The sequence below is a fragment of the Macaca nemestrina genome, chromosome 4, assembly GCF_043159975.1.
Source record: "Macaca nemestrina isolate mMacNem1 chromosome 4, mMacNem.hap1, whole genome shotgun sequence".
NCBI lineage: Eukaryota > Metazoa > Chordata > Mammalia > Primates > Cercopithecidae > Macaca > Macaca nemestrina.
In genome coordinates this window covers 79,221,137-79,237,740 of record NC_092128.1, presented here as the reverse complement: position 1 = coordinate 79,237,740, position 16,604 = coordinate 79,221,137, and the positions used below count along the sequence as shown (strand labels likewise).

Sequence of the window (16,604 nt, the reverse complement as noted above, 5' to 3'; positions counted from 1 at the left end):
TAATTCAAAGTAAGGGTATAACTGAAAAGTGAGTGCATTTTTAAATGTTAGTGTTCAAATGCTACTGTATAATGTTAATATATCTAGGTCATCAGAGTTAAATATTTAATGTACATTATCTGAAATAAAATATTCATATCATCTTCAAATATAAATAAATGAGTTCTTAAATTTCTTTATATAGTTTTACCAACAAAAAATAAAATATATACTCAAAGATACATAAGCATATTTCCTAGACTACTAAAAAGTTAGTACCAAAATTTCTGTTTAATTATGTCCAAAAATTAAGACCAAAATGAAAGCATAAAAGGAGCACCCAGTTTGGAATCAGACTCAATGTATACTCTCTTAACCTCTATGAATTTCAGTTTCACCATCAGTAAAACATGAGTGATTGCATCTATAGCTCTCACAGGTTTACCCCCAGGATTGAAATAGAGAATATGTAAAGTGCCTAGGATAGTAATTGGGACCTAATGTGCATTCAATAAATGTTTCTACCATTTCCATTTAGTTATCAAATTGGAAACTGATCACTCATGTATGCTATGTAAGTATTTCTGTAGGACACTTGCAGAGGGTAGAGGAATAAAATAAATGCATGTGTCATTGAGGCTACTGATGAGAATATACCAACTCATTTTGCCTATCAGTCCTGGCATTTGATTTTTATCCTGTCTCATCTAAATCAAACCTTTAAAAAGAAGTTGCAATTGGTTTATTTTATAAAAGATATGATCCTTTCTAGATTAACATACATCATCCATTTCTAGCTCCAAAGGACTAGAAACTCAGGCAAAGGCCACATTTCATTGATTAACACAGAAAAGGAAACTTAGTAGCATAAATGTCTCTTAACATTCTTAAACATTTACATATAATTATTTGATTTTCTATATAATTTAATGGAAGCATCAGAATAAAGGTGAAGTATAAAGGTGATTTTTTTTAAATGGGTATTTCACAATGAACAAAAAAACTCAGATTAGCCTTATCTTCTCTGATACGTCAACTGGAGCCAGAAATGTAATTTCGGAAGATGTGATGAGGCAGCCCTCTGGAGCATAAGCAATTCATGAAGAAACTGAAAGCTAAAACTCATCTGCTGACAGCATTCTCAAAAGCTTGGGCTAGAAGTATTTTATTGAAGGAGCATATGAGTGACAGAGCACGGTGTTCACTATACTCAACTATATGCTGTCTATAAGAAACACAATCTAAAAATAAAGGCATGGGTAGGTAAATAGTAAAAGGATTTTTTGAGGTACACTACAAAAACACTAATCAAATAAAGATGAACTGGCTATATAACATTTTTAAATGACGTACTTAAGATTGAGGAATATTACCAAGAATAAAGAAGAACATTTCATAACAAAAAGTCTTAATTTGTCAAGAGGATGTAACCTCTGATTTGTGTATATGCCCACAATAAAGTTTCAAAGTACACAAAGCAAAAAGTGCTCAGAATTGAGGGAAGAAATAGATAAAACTAATGTGGATAATTTCAGACATTGATATTCTTCTTTTGGTAATAAAAAATTAAATATACACAAAATTCATAAGGCTATAGAATTGTTAGCCAACTTAACATAATTGACATTACATTACACTATAACAAACAGCAGAACACACATTCTTCTCAAGGGTGTATAAACAAGCCACCCACTAAAATAAACAGACCATATGCTAGCCCATAAAATCTCAGTAAATCTAGAGAGACTGAAATCACCTAGAGTATATTCTTTAACCACAATAAGATTAAATATCAATAACACAACAACATCTGAAAAATCTACAAATATTAGGAAATTAACATATTTCTAAAGATATGATGAGTCAAAAATATCACAATGAAACTTGGAAAATATACTGAAATGAAGAAAAATGAAATCACAACATATCAAAATGTATAGATAGAAATCAATGGAACCAAGTAGTGTGCAAAAGTAGATGCCATATATATGTTTAATCATTTTTTTTACAATGTTGTCAGTATAATTCAGTGAGGAAAAGACAGTCTCGTCAACAAATGTTGCTGGCAAAAACTATGTTCATTTGTAAAAACCTCACACCTCACACAAAACCTACCTTTAAATACATCATAGACCAAAACAAAGAATCTAGAACTCTAAAATTTCTGGGAAAAAAATTAAGAGTAGGCAAAGATTCCTTAGATAGGACATCAAGAGAGAACTAATTATTTAAATAATGACAAATTGCACTCTGTTCTTCAAAAAACACTATTAATAAAGAGACAAGCTAAGACTAAAAGAAATTATTTGTAATACATATATCTGACAAGGGACTGTTATCCAGAATATATGAAGAACATCTACAACTCAATAATTTTAAAATGTTAATTTATAATTTTTAAATTATTGAGTTTAACAGACATTTCACAAATGGAAAATCTATAAATTGCCAATAAACATCTGAAAGATACCTAGCTTCACCCATCATGAGTAAAATACAAATTAAAATCACAATGAGACACTATTGCATACACACTAGAATGGCTAAGATTTTTAAAGATTGATAGTACCTATTGTTGGGAAAGCCCTGGGGCAACTGTAGCTCACATAGACCATTGGTGGGAATATAAAATGTATAAAACCACTTTGTAAAGCAGTAAAATATTTCTTACAAGTAAACATACCCTTATTATACAACCCAGAATTCCCTTCTTAGGTATTTACCCAAAAGAAATGAAACATAGGTCCACACAAAGGCTTGTTCACAAACATTCAAAGCAGTTTTATTCATAATAGCCAAAAGTGGGAAGCAACCCAAATGTCCATCAACAAACAAATGTATACACAAATTGTAGCATTTCTATGCAATGGAATACTACAATAAGTAATAAGTAAAACCTATTGATTCATAAAAAAACGTAATGAATGAATCTCAAAAACATAATGCAGAGTTAAAGAAGCCAGACAGAAAGAGTATATACTCTATGATTCCTTCTATATAAAATTCTAGAATAAGAAACTTAATCGATAGTGAGGAAGGACATGTTGGGGGTCATGGGGGTTGACTACAAAGGGGCATGAGGAAATGTTTTAGAGATGTTCCATATCTTGATTATAATGGAGGAAATTACATAGTTGTATCAAATTTATTGAACTGTACAACTAAAATGTACTTTACTGTGTGTAAATTATACCTCAATAAATGTGATTTTTAAAATCCACATTCACAAAAGATGTCATTTTATATTTGTGATTGAATGCAAATATAATGATCAAATAAATTTTTTTCAATCTATATATATCTTAGTGTCCATTCCCCTAAAAGTGTTTCCTGAGACAAAGATTTGAATGAAAGTAATTTATATTAAAGGTGATTATATGAGGCATCAATAATGAATAAGTAAGGAAGTGAATATTTGAAGCAGAAAAAAGTAGTTTAGTAAAGTGTGTTCCATCAAGCAAGTTACTACTGTGGGGTTTGATGAATCCATATACAATACACACATGAAAGGTATCCCTCTTGAGATCATTGGATGAGGACTTCTCTGGTAACTCGTAGAAGCCTGTTCTTGGGTACCAAAGAGCATTATTTCCTGAGCACTTCTGTCCTGCTGTACAGTTAGCAGAGCAGGCTCCAGTGGACAAAGAAAGCCTTCAGGAAAAGAAATCCATGTGCTGGCAGTTGGAAATTGAGCTAACGTGGACTGCAGTGATAAGGAAAGTAGTGACATAGACGGACAGTGTCAGTGTCTGCTACAGCAGTGCCGGAAAAGAACACTCGATAACTTAAAGTTCGTTGCTAACTCAGGAATTTTAGGTATATAAATATTAGAGCTAAAGACAACTTTGTATCCATTATACATTTATTCTCATTTTGTTTTCAAGACTAACACACCTTTTACAACTAGAAAGATGTAAGTCAAAATGAGCTGACCACAAATTTGAAAGTCAGGTTTATGCCATTCAAATATGCCGGAAATAGTCAATATCATTGAATGTTATCATCAAATTAAATACACATCATTTTAAAAAAAAAGATACAAATACAGTTAATAAGTGTTTCAATTATTAATTCCTGCAGTAGTCTTTATTTAGCATTGATAACTACATCATCCCGAGGATCCCTTATCTGCAGAAATATATTAAAGGATACATATAGTATTTAAGACACTTAACTGTTATAACTACCAAACTATTATTCTACAACAGAATACTAAATGCTATCCCAGAGGTCTATAAATATTAATATCAATTTCCACATATGAAATGAAACAATTAAACTTGTTATTATTTTGTTTTGTTTTTAAACAATAGTATGAGGAGAGTCAGCATCAACTGATGGCTATAGCAGACTATTCAACCACCACATATATTTACATTTCTAAGTAAATATCAGTTCTACATATTTAATCTTCAAGCAAAATACTTTTGAATCAATTGTCCCACTAAAGTACATCAATATGAATTAAATGTATTAGCCAGTGTACAATGGCATGCCCAATTACATAATCAATTTTTTCTAGACAAACAGATTATTATAGCCTTTCCATTGTACGATTTGTAGCTTCTTTCCTGGTTTTCAGTTTAATTGCACATTTCAGGGAAACCTGAGTACAAGACCAATGTTAGTACTCACAGATTTTGAAAAGGTTTTGTAGATTAACAAGTAATTGTGGTGACAACACCTGATTTTAAGGTATGCCCCAAGTATGTTTCCAGACACTTTAGGATGATGTAATATTTTAAGTTTAAATTAATTATTGTTTTGTTCATTGAACTTTTATTCAGAAGTTTAAAAATATACAAAAATTATAACCAGCCACCTCAAAAATAATTTTTTAAATTGCAGATGGTTAAGTATAAAATAATACTTTTTAAGTAATCTTCCAAAAATCTTTCAAAATTTTCCTTTATTAATTTAGCTAATTAGCGAGTAGCTTCAGTCCCACCAACCATTTTCTATTTCCTTAACCATTCAGTTGTTAACATTTTTTACTTTTAAAAACTCTTTCGTAAATATGTTGGAAAATAGAATGTCTCTTCCAAGAAAAAGGAATATATGCACAATTTGGGGAGTTTCATGGTCTCCATAAAAGTCAAATTCAGAACCTCTGCCCTATTGGCAGGTTATATGTAGATCTACTTAGATATGAATAAGAAATGATGGTTTAAAATGGAACATAAATTTACATGTTCTATTTTTTTTATTTACTTGTCCCTTTCAATTTACTTAATAGTAAATTTTCTCTCAAATTTTCAACAATGGATCAATATAAAGCAAGTTTTACACTTGTTGAATGAGTTCTTCATATATTTTTAAATAGTGGCATCAAAAGAAAATAACTGTGTAAATCTCATAATGCTTCTAAGAGCAATTAAGTGACTGTCAGAATGGTCCCAAAGAAGATATAGAGTATTCAAAATATAAAATTATTTTTTCCCTTCTATGGATTCCAAAGAGACAGATCAAGTGTAATAGAATAGAGATCAGAGGGAGCATGCACATCTGTAACTTTCTACTAATGTCAAAGCAGATTTTCGAATGTTTGCTTTTATAAAGCATCTATCTTTATTTGTAACCTGAATATAAAAAATAAATAAGGCATCATTAACTCGCTCTTTCACACATCATAACCAATTCAGCCAGTAAATCCTAGGCTCCACTTTTGTCCTATATGGAGAATCTAATCATTCCTCACCCACACTGCTACCACAGTGGTCTAAATATAAGCCCTCATGATCTCTCCTCTGTGTTATTATGCTAGCTTCACATCTTGCCTCACTGCAGCCACCCTTTCCACTTACAATCCATTTTCCACAGTGCAGAGTGGTCCATAAAGGTAAGGCAGGTAATAGCACTAATTCTGAAGATTTATTTTACATTTATAAGTAAAGCCAACATTCTGCTCCTTTTCTTAGCTAATTTTCTAAGATTCTCTCCAGTGTTCACTCTGTTCCAGCTACTCTGGTCCTTTTGCCTTTCAGCAAAACCACATCAAGTGAGTCCCTGTCTCAGACACTTAGAATTGCTATGCTCTGTTTTTTGGAATGCTTTTGTACTAGATATCCTTATGACTAGCTCCCTCACTTCCTTCAAATGTTACCATGGAATAGAAAAGCCACCTTTCCAAACCATCGATTAAAAAGAAACTAATAAACCCCTACATCATACCTCTCTTTTGTCTTCATGACACTCACTACCACCAGATGTACTAAGTGTTTATTTAGTGACTGCTGTCTTGTCTTACTGGATTCTAAGCTCCATTAAGTCAGGCAGGGACTTTGTCTATATTGTTCACTACTGTATATGTAGTACCTAAACTGGCACATGACACATGTAGACATTCAGTAAATATGTCAAATGAATACATGAATGCTAAGATAGAAAGTTACACAAATGGCTTAGTTCTGTCTCCTTCTTGGCCTCCTTCATGTCCTATTTCAGAGACCCAAGAAATGGAAATTTACTATGGCAAGGTATATTTGTGAGGAAAACCTCATAAATACCTGAAGAAAACAAAACAAAAATCCTGTGATCCAAAGAAAACAAAATTTACCAGGCAATAGAAATTTACCAGACAATGGAAATTTTACTATGTCTGTGGAAATTTAGGAATTTGGGACATATGTATAGACAATGACCCTAATATAGAAACATGATTTTACAATTATACAAGTAGGACCTCTCAGAGAGAGTAGACAAAGTATAATTTGGTATGACAGAAGAGTGTTAGATGTGTAGCTGATGAGTTAGGTTGAGTCCTATTCCCAGTGAAATGCATCTCCATAGCACAGGTGTGTAAGATTTCCTAAAACGTCTGTTTCTTTCAGTATGTCAGCATTTGAAACTAAGTTCTACACTTATCCACAAAGTGTAAAAAGTCTTCTGTTCCTTTCAGTATGTCAGTGTTTGAAACTAATTTCTACACTTATCCACAAAGTATAAATATTCCATTCCAGAAGGGGAAGGGGGAAAGAATGTTGAAGGTGTGATTTGCAAACATATTTACACTCAACCCATCTCCTTCATGCTTCTGTAATTGTCCTTTGAATCTAAAACCATTATTTATGAAAATTATTTAAGCCAATATTAAAATGTTGAATTTCTATTGGATGGGAAGCATCATAAAGGTTGCAAAATCCTCTCTACATTTTAATAGACTACCTTGTCCTTCAATATAGGTGTCTCTATATTAAAACCTGTTTCACAGTGTGCTACCATTCTACTTTTTCCAAAATATATACCATCAAATTCCATCAAATGAATAAAATGACATCTAGTTGATGTTAATTAGTCACATAATCAACTGTAGAAAAAGTAATTTTACCTTTCTGTAGCTTAACTTTTTGTCTTAAACCCAAATTCTATCAGATGTAGAACACACAAAATTTCAGCCAATCGAAGTCATTTTCAATCTATCTAGGGATTATTCGAACCTGTTCCAAAGGTTGCATACAACTTTCACAGGGCATATATAATGCCATGGTGTTGGCAGAAGCTAGCACCCAATTATCAATCACTATGAGCCCACACTGGCCTCCCAGAAACTCACATCCCATCTAGTCAGCAGCAGTCAGGTCTGGTAGATGGCTCCTAAATACTTGTTGTTCCAATCTCAAGGCCTCTTTGGTACTCTGGGCTCCATCAAGTTTATGCCACTCTGCTACAACAGAAAACTTCCTGCTGCTCTTATGAGACTTTTGACACTCCTTTCCCAATGGCCTAGCTACTCCATACACCCATCTCAACTCTGCTGCAAGACTTGCTGTTTCCCCATATTCCATTCCAGGAGGAAGTATACCCCTGGTGTCAGATCCCAAAGCCCCAAGAGGTCAAGGCTCTTTCCCAGGGCCTCCTTTATAATTTATAATCTTGCCTCCAACTAGTGAATTCCTTTTCTTCACGGTGTGAATACAGAACACCTATTTTGAGTTGGTGGAATGAGTGAGGAGGAACTGGCTTTGCATGACCTTAACTTTTTCCAAGAAACTCTATTAGATATGATGTAGAATTTATATCCTTGTGCTTCAAGGCATTCCTTTTGATATACATAATTCAAGTGGAAAGAAAACAAAGCAATAAACAGAAAAACTTTTTATGTCAAGATCATTAGCTCTGCCAAATTTTTGAAATAAATTTGCCAAGAATTTCCAATGTTCTTATTTGTTTTTTGGCTCTGCTATAGCAAAGGCCTGAATGTGGAAAGCTGTAGTTGCCGAAGTTGAGGGAAGCCCACACGGTACAAATAGGTAAATGTGTGTATGGGGATTTAGGGGGCACATACTGCAAAAGGCGCCAATAAAAGTAACTGCATGAATAATACCTCACAAAAACCTGACGAAAACAAACAAAAATCCTGTGAACCAAAGAAACCGAAGATCATTTTAAGCTCAACTAAACTTGTAGTGTTTTGTAATTTATAGAGAGTGAAATAGTTTAGACCTGACCGCGTGTCATTTTAATAAAATTCACTTTTTTCTAAAATTGGGAGAAAAATGAAAAGGTGACCAGGTTCAGTTAATAACAGAAAGTTCATACATTGAGTTCATGGATTATTTATAACATGCTAGAATTTGAACATGATTCTACTTAACATAATGGAGTATAAGTTGCCTTCACACTTACGGTTCTCTTAAAGAATGTTAATTTTATACATGAGCAAAACATGAGTAACTTAAAAAAAAGTAAGTGACTATAAGTATCACTGTCACAATCAGAGTACCAGGGCACAGCAGCCAAAAGCATTCAATGTATTCCAATTCCTGTTTTTTGTATAGAGCTGGGTTTCTAAGAAACTTGAGACAGTAAAGTAAACAAGTTGCTACCATTTTTGGGGTGTGTGTGTGTGTGTGTGTGTGTGTGTAAGAATAAAACCTTGAAAGCAAGGAAAATGAAACATATCAGAAGAGAGGATTTGAACAACCTTTTCAAGGATCCTCAACTCACTTAAGCTTTTTACAGAAAATACCCTCATGTGTTTTTGTTTCGACTCTGTGAGAATACCCAATTCAAAGCCTGTCGCGGAAGGGCAGAAAGACTCACTATGATACGAAATTTAAAAAGTTGAAAAAAAGCCACATTAAAATTACCTGAGTCATTTTTGAGGACAACTTAAGTCACGTTGCTGAAAGTTTCCTAAGCATGCAGTAGTATTTCCCTGAAATGAGATTCCTGTGAAGGAATCTTGGGTAATTCTGAATTACATTATAGCTCCATTTATCCCTGACCTGCAACTTTCATATGTATCAAGCTCAGAAACAACTCTGGCCCTAAATCAAAAACGATTTTATAAAAGGTATTTTGGAGAACAATGCTAGCTACCACAGCAGTGTATTGGCAGAGGCAACTACATTGCATAGCTGGTTTCTGCCTGAGAGCCACCAGGGTTGGAATTTGCCACAGGATTATGAGGGGAATGTGAGCAAATAAGAGAAATAGCGAAAAGCTGAAGAAAAATAAGTGAGTTGAATTATTCATCTCTTTTCAATATAATGATACCATGCTATGTTTACATTAAATGTGCTAATTTTGTGTAGAAGTGTCTTCAATTCGATTTGAAAATAGAGTAACAAAGAGGAGTAACAGTTTAAAAAGTCAGTGTCTGGAGTCTAGAGGTGGGTTTTGACTCCTTGATTTATCACTTAAGAGCTGTGCTACTTCAGACAGGTTACTTCATGTTTCTAAGCATCAGTCTCCTCTTGTAATACAGGTATGAGAGCATCTTCCTTACAGAGTCATGATGCTTAAGTGAGGGAATAGGTAGAAACAGATTAGCACAGTAAATGGTCCACCCTTATGTGTTCAACAAATATTAGCCATTATCATGGACTTGTCGCCTTTCTCTTTTGGGTAAGGGGGTTAGTAAAAGAGAATAGCAATTGTTTACCTCTCTTACAAAGCTTGTGAAATATTTTTAACCTGCTTAGGCAATGTCATTTGGCCATGCTTTCTATCAAAAATTGCTATGAAATGCAAAACAAATTGATTTTGGTAATAAAACTGGACTTCAGAAAATTGACATGGTAAATTTTAGCAGTAATAGAAACAATGGTAGATTTTTTATTTAAAAAAATACCTATTTTGGGAGGCCAAGGCAGGTGGATCATGAGGTCAGGAGTTCAAGACAAGCCTAGCCAAGATGGTGAAACCCCATGTCTGCTAAAAATACAAAAATTAGCCAGATGTGGTGGTGCATGCCTGTAATCCCAGTTACTTGGGAGGCTGAGGCAGAAGAATCACTTGAACCTGGGAGGCGGAGGTTGCAGTGAGCCGATATCACGCCACTGTACCCCATGCTGGGAGACAGAGCAAGACTCCATCTCAAAAAAAAAAAAAAAAAAAAAAAAAAAAAAAAAAAAAAGAAGCATTTATTCAGCAATAGCTGAATTCTAACAACTTCTTACATTATTTCTTTAAATTATCACAATAACAAGGGCCAAGTTTACTCTTGTGTTTGAGTAGAAGAATTGCATTCTATTTGTCCCTTTGAACTCTAAGATTAGGAAATAAAAAGCCAGAGACTTTTTGGTGAGCATGTGAACAGAGCTGTATGTCTAATTTGGTAGCTGGAATTTTGGGTAACAACACCTGGCCTCTGATGGCAACAGCTACTCCAGCCACCAATAAAGTCTCTAAGCCTTCCACAGTCATCACATCTGGGAGCTTTACAGTGATCTTGCAAACCATCAGTGATAAAAGGCATGTTATCACTGATGCAGAATTATAAAAGTACTTTTGGACACCTGGCTAGCTGCTTGGCACTAGTACTCCCCTAACTTAAGGCTGTTTCTCTAGACCTTGCTCACGGAGCAAATCCTAAGTAAAGCTTTTATTAGGAGGTTTCTGTCTTTCCCATCCTAGTAAACAAATTATAAATTTGTTAAGCAAAATATTCGATATCACTGCATATAAAACTTAATGATACACTGCAATTTTAGACTGTTTGTCTTATGTACCCAACCCCCACGATTATTCCTTCACATGCATGGGACTCCTGAGAAAACCCAGACCTTGCAGTAAGTTTTTCAGGATTTGATTCAGCCTATACTCAATTTTTGTCATCTAGAGATTCGATAAATGGTCATCATTTTTATGCAAATTATTTTTCAATTTTTGAATCCATATACTAACTTGCATTTTATTTGAAAAATGTAAATGAAATAAATGTAAAATAAATAGATTGACAGTTGAACAGGTAAATAAAGATCTAAAACTGGTAGATCAACCGAGTCTTCCAATGGTTTTTAAATACAGCCATTAGAATTTGTTTCAGGCTAAAACTGGGCATTCAAAGCTGATGGTGGAGATGGATATTGCTATTCCAAAGAGCTGTTTATTGGTTAGGCTGCTTCTTACATATAAAGCAGTGGGAAAAAAAGTGAAAAGAAAACACTTTCTCAGGCTTCTCATGATTTTTTAATCTATTCTGTGCAAAAATATGGCTTACAATTTATTGCTGAAATGTAGGAACCTGAAGATTCCCAGTCCACACTTTTAAATTTAACAAGTATCTCAAATACTTGCAAAGTGATCACTTCCAGAACTTTACTGCATGCCAGGGATGCCCTTCCACCTGTTCAGAGAAATTCTCCCATGCCCAGCTGAGAACATAACATGACAATTCATTGTTTTTGTTTCATAAATAGATAAACCAGTAATTTGTATCATTTTTCTTCCATGAGGCAAGAAGCTACAACAATCATTACTTTATAATAATTTTGATTTTACTAAATTGTTTTTGAAATGAACAATAGGAGATGACAAACCCATGGTTTGCATCAGATACTAACCATTTCCACCTGGAAGGTTTTTTTTCTGTACTTCAACAAAGGCATGAAATAACATTTAAGATTCTAGAGAATGTTATTTTCTTAGTGTTGCTTAAAGTTTTTTTTTTCCAAATAACAAAAGCATTTTCTAACACAGTTAAAACTTAACCAGTGTGTTGAAACAAGTGGATCTAACAGTTTTCCTCTGAGCCTTTGATCTTGATATTGATCATCTTCCTTCACATTTCTGTGTCTAAGAAAGGAAGAATATAATGGGTGCAAATACATTTCTTTGAATCAAAGTTCTATATCATAATAATTTTTCTCTATTACAGATAGAGGTGTTATTGATATAAAAGTTCCGGATGAGTGTCTACCAGCCCAGAATAAGGGTCCTGAAGGTTTGGATTTTTTTTAAATAAAAATGCTTGTTGGAAGTTTGCTACATCTTTTCTTGTTGTTTTTCTTCTAAAGAAAATATCAGTAAAACATTTCAGTCTATGACTGTTAGTTAACTGTGCTCTGTGTTTATAAAACTGTATAAGCTACATTTCATTGGGAGGTTAGAATGCAATATAGAGGGTTGGAGACTGAAGCACATTTTTATCTCACTTTGAATTTTGGATTACAAAATGACAGATCAGACCATACAATGAGAGTCATGGTCCACTAATCAAATGATCCTTTAAAAATATATATTTTTTTCCTTTCTCACTTACTCTCATGTTTGCTAAGAGCCAACTAATTCCTAAGTGATGACTTTTGATAAATAAACTCCAGAATGACAAGATTTATCTATGACAAGTATGTTCAGCAGCCAGGACTCATTAAGCTCTTATTGCCTGTTGTGCCAGAGACACTGTTCTGACAGTAGCTTCTAAATTCCATGGTAAATTAATTAATATATTGATATAAATGGTCATCTAGATATTTTGCAGCATTTCAAGAAATGGACATTTAACAGAGTAATGGGTGTTCGATTTGCAGTTGACTCTCGTTAATCAAATTGGCCATTGAGTTCTCACTTTAGAACTCTGTGGTTTTGTTTCTCTTGCTGTACTTCTATTATTTTCTATATGAAAATGGACTTATTTCTAAGTACCATGAGGGGAAGATAATGAATTTGTGTTCTTAATTTGACATCTTTTGTTAACTTCTGAAACACTTCAAGTTCCGATTCCCAACTTGTGGCTTTAGAAATTGGTCACCTCACATATTTCTTCATCTGGTTATTTTGCTGAGATTGTGTACAGCAATTATTTTTGAAAATAAAGTTAATGTCCATAAACAATGCTATATATATCTCCAATCTGCTATAGGTAAATTGAGCACTGAAGCCCTCCAATGTTATCACAATTTCTTCAGTTGAGTTGAGTCAATACAGTATAATCAGGAAAATTCAGCCACAATCTTCAGGCATCTTGACTCTTTTAAAGCAAAAAGAATGCCTTCACTTCTTTTCTTCTGCTAAATAAAGACTGGTCAGGAAATAATTCAACTACATATAATTAATTTAGGAGACCTCAATTATATCCTTATGTTCATTGATTTTTGGTATTCTTGAATAGCATGACAGCAAACCAAAAATGTGTGCGATTCTATATGCCACAAATTCCCCAGGCTTCAGATTGAAACTCTTAAGTTGTTTTGACTAGGCAACTAACAGCAGTTTAGATAGTTCTGTACAAATTTAGAGATGCAAAGCCATGACCGTATTCCAGCACATTCTTCTTGTCAGAACCATTTAAATCACCATCTTACACAAGTACATATTGAAACTCAACTTTAAGTGTTTTATTTTTATGTACATTTCATTTTGTCCAGAAATAAAATATCTAAATACAGACAGACTGTAATGTTGTATATGTATAGCTTTCAACAATACTTGATCTGAATAAATGCTCTGTACATTGTTTGTCTTTTTAATGGAGTTCACAGCTACATCGATAAAATGAATTCCTCATATCCCTTTTTCTTAACCAATAACAAGCAGAGAGACAAGTACAAGTTAATATTAATAAGCAGCTCAAATAACACTTGGTTAAACTATGTACAATACAAACCATTCATACAAATGAAGACTAGGATATTGAATTTGTTACAATATGTGTAGTAAAGATAAGACAGACACTTATAACTTACATGGTGTCTGCCAGGCATTTCCCTTCTTATATAATGATCAGAACTTATTTTAAGCAGCTTTAGCTGGTCTCAACTTCACAAAAGTCCAATGATTGGTGATGAAAGTTGTTATACCAATGTCTGCCCACATGTAAATTCCAAATGTTTGCTCATCTTTACTGAGAACAGGCCCCTTTCATAGAAAAAAGAGCCATCTTGGACCACCCTGAATGTGCCTACTGTATGCTGGAAAAAAGTTACTACATTTTGTTGTGTTTGTAAAATAAAGAATACTGAGCTCTAAAGACACATTTTTCCATTTTAACAAGCAGATACTCCTACAATAGTATTTACCAATACAGCTACTCCAAGCAGTAGGAATGCATGAGTGGGGATTATTGATTAGCATGTACTCAAGACTTTAAAAGAGATTTCCATAACAGCGAGTGTTAGAAACATTCTCCGTCTAGTTAATCCTTCTGTTTGATGATAGTTGATCCCTGAACCATTATGAGTCAGACAATGAAAGCCCTCTCAACAGGAATCACGACAGATGCAAGCTGAAATGTGCATGACAGTGTGTTTGTGTACCTCTATATGTGAGAGCATGTCTTCAGGTGTGACTTCAAAACCTGTGATGATTTACAATTATACTGAGGGATGAAGCTGACTGGGCAGAAATTACATCAGATTGTTTTCCACTAGTGTATTTGCAGCCAGTTGACAAGAGCAGCAGTGTAGACACATTCCAGGCAACAGATGTGACCTTCTTCTTTGAGGTATCAGCCCTGTCATATGACCTTTAATTCCTCAGGCTTTAGTCTCACCCCCATGTTCACCTTCATCCCGAGGGAAAGTAAGGTGTGTCACTGTGGTAGTTGTAGTCAGGGCACACTTTCTGTACCAGTTTATAATCTGTACTATAAAAGGAAATGTAAATACAGATCACCTTAAAGGGCTTGGAGCAGAGCCAGGATACATGACTTTGGGTCTGCTCCTGGTAACAGGTTTTTGAAGGGTCATAGTTGCAGAGTGTGTTCTTGGTAGCCTTGTCAACCTTTTCATATTCAATGCGACAATTGAAAGACTTGGAATCTTTGGCATCAATCACAGTTTGTTGTGCCAAGTCAAATTCCACGATTTTTGTAGGGGGTACCAAGCTGACAGATACATTCCCTTGACCAGTTGAATTATGCCTGAAATAAACACTAAATGTTCCATTGCCGTGATCTACAATTTTCCCAGTTATCAACAGATTGAGCTTCACTGTTTTGATGTTGGAATGAAAATCGCCCCATCCAAACATTTTCTTAAACTTGCCCGTTTTAACAATGGGCCTTCTCTTGGCCCTGGGTCGAGGCTCTTGAAGGTCTGTGGAGTTCCTCAGCCAGTCCCAGAGGTCTTGCTCAGAATAAGGTTCTGGGGTGTCATATCTCAGGTCCAAATCTGTATCATTCTCTTTGCCACGAAAAGTCTGTGACAAGAGTCGACTGATAGACAAGTCTTTGCCGCTTTCTGTCCATATATGCTTTAGTGTGGATTTGCTGCTTCCTGATTTCAGAAGTTCTGACTTTCCACCGTTCGTTAAATTGGCACATGTGACCTGAAAACAGAACAGAAAAATGGCATTTACATCTCTGCATCTGAGAGTAACACTGAATGCATAAATCCAAGACTTCTCTGAGTCTCAGAATTAAATAATTACACTTTTTGTTTAAAAGCACCGCATCTGAGAAGAACACCCAAAGCACAGATTCAAGCCCCCTCTCCCAGAGTCTCAGAATTAAATAATTACATTTTAAAAGCACCATCAGCATCTGGCTAATATTTATTAATATGTGATAAAATACTTCTATTTTTGTATAACAATGGAAGAAGGGAGATGTGGGTGGAAAAACTACTAAATATGACCTAAAAATTATATAAAACCATTGGTTAATGGAAGAAAAGGCCACCCAGCATGAATAAAGCAAAGTGAATTCAAATATAAACCAAACTAATTACTTCTTAGCACAAAAATCCAAACTTTTGAAATCAAATTTTATAAATCATTGCATTCTTTTTCTATTTCAAAATTACCCTAAGCTTTAAAACTGTATGATTCTCTGGACACAGAGAGGAAGACAGCACACACCAGAGCCTGTTGAGGGGTGGAGAGGTGAGGGGAGGGAACTTAGAGAACGGGTCAATAGGTGCAGCAAAACACCATGGCAAATGTATACTTAGGTAACAAACCTGCATATTCTGCACATGTATCCCGTTTTTTAGAAGAAATAAATATAAACTGTGTGATTCTCAGACATATGTCAACTGACACCCTTTAGACTATTTAGTTATCCATATTACAGTCATATTAGAAAAGTTAGTTTTGCAAAGGGACTCCAGTATATTTTCACTGATCAAAATAATGTTTACTACCACCTATAATAAGCAAGGAATATATTGAATAAGACAATTTTTTACCTTGCAGGGCTTATCATGTGGTCTAGAAAAGTGACTTTTAGTAATTGTCAAGTCTAGAGGAACCAACATGCGGTCAATGACTGAGAGGTCACTGCAGGGTGGATTATGAGAGTCACAAGCAGACACTGTTCTCCTAGGACTCCAAGATTATTTCTTAGGAAAGAATTGTATCTCAAACTGCACAGAGATACAGAAGAACCATGACCACAATGACTACATTGGCCCATAGTTAAAGCAGTAACTTCTCATCCTGACGTGGAAGAATCCAGAACT

General features: G+C 34.4%; 1 protein-coding gene across 2 annotated transcripts in view; it reads right to left on the bottom strand.

Annotated features, from left to right (window-relative positions):
- Positions 1-2,736: 2,736 nt before the first annotated feature.
- The window catches only part of LOC105475580 (neurexophilin 1), a 337,138-nt gene continuing 323,270 nt past the window's right edge, over positions 2,737-16,604 (bottom strand). For both annotated transcript variants that reach the window (XM_011730967.2, XM_071094885.1), the window contains exon 3: positions 2,737-15,471. In XM_011730967.2, coding sequence (XP_011729269.1) covers positions 14,710-15,471 — 762 coding nt within the window. In that variant the 3' untranslated portion in view covers positions 2,737-14,709. The remainder of the gene's footprint in view (positions 15,472-16,604) is intronic.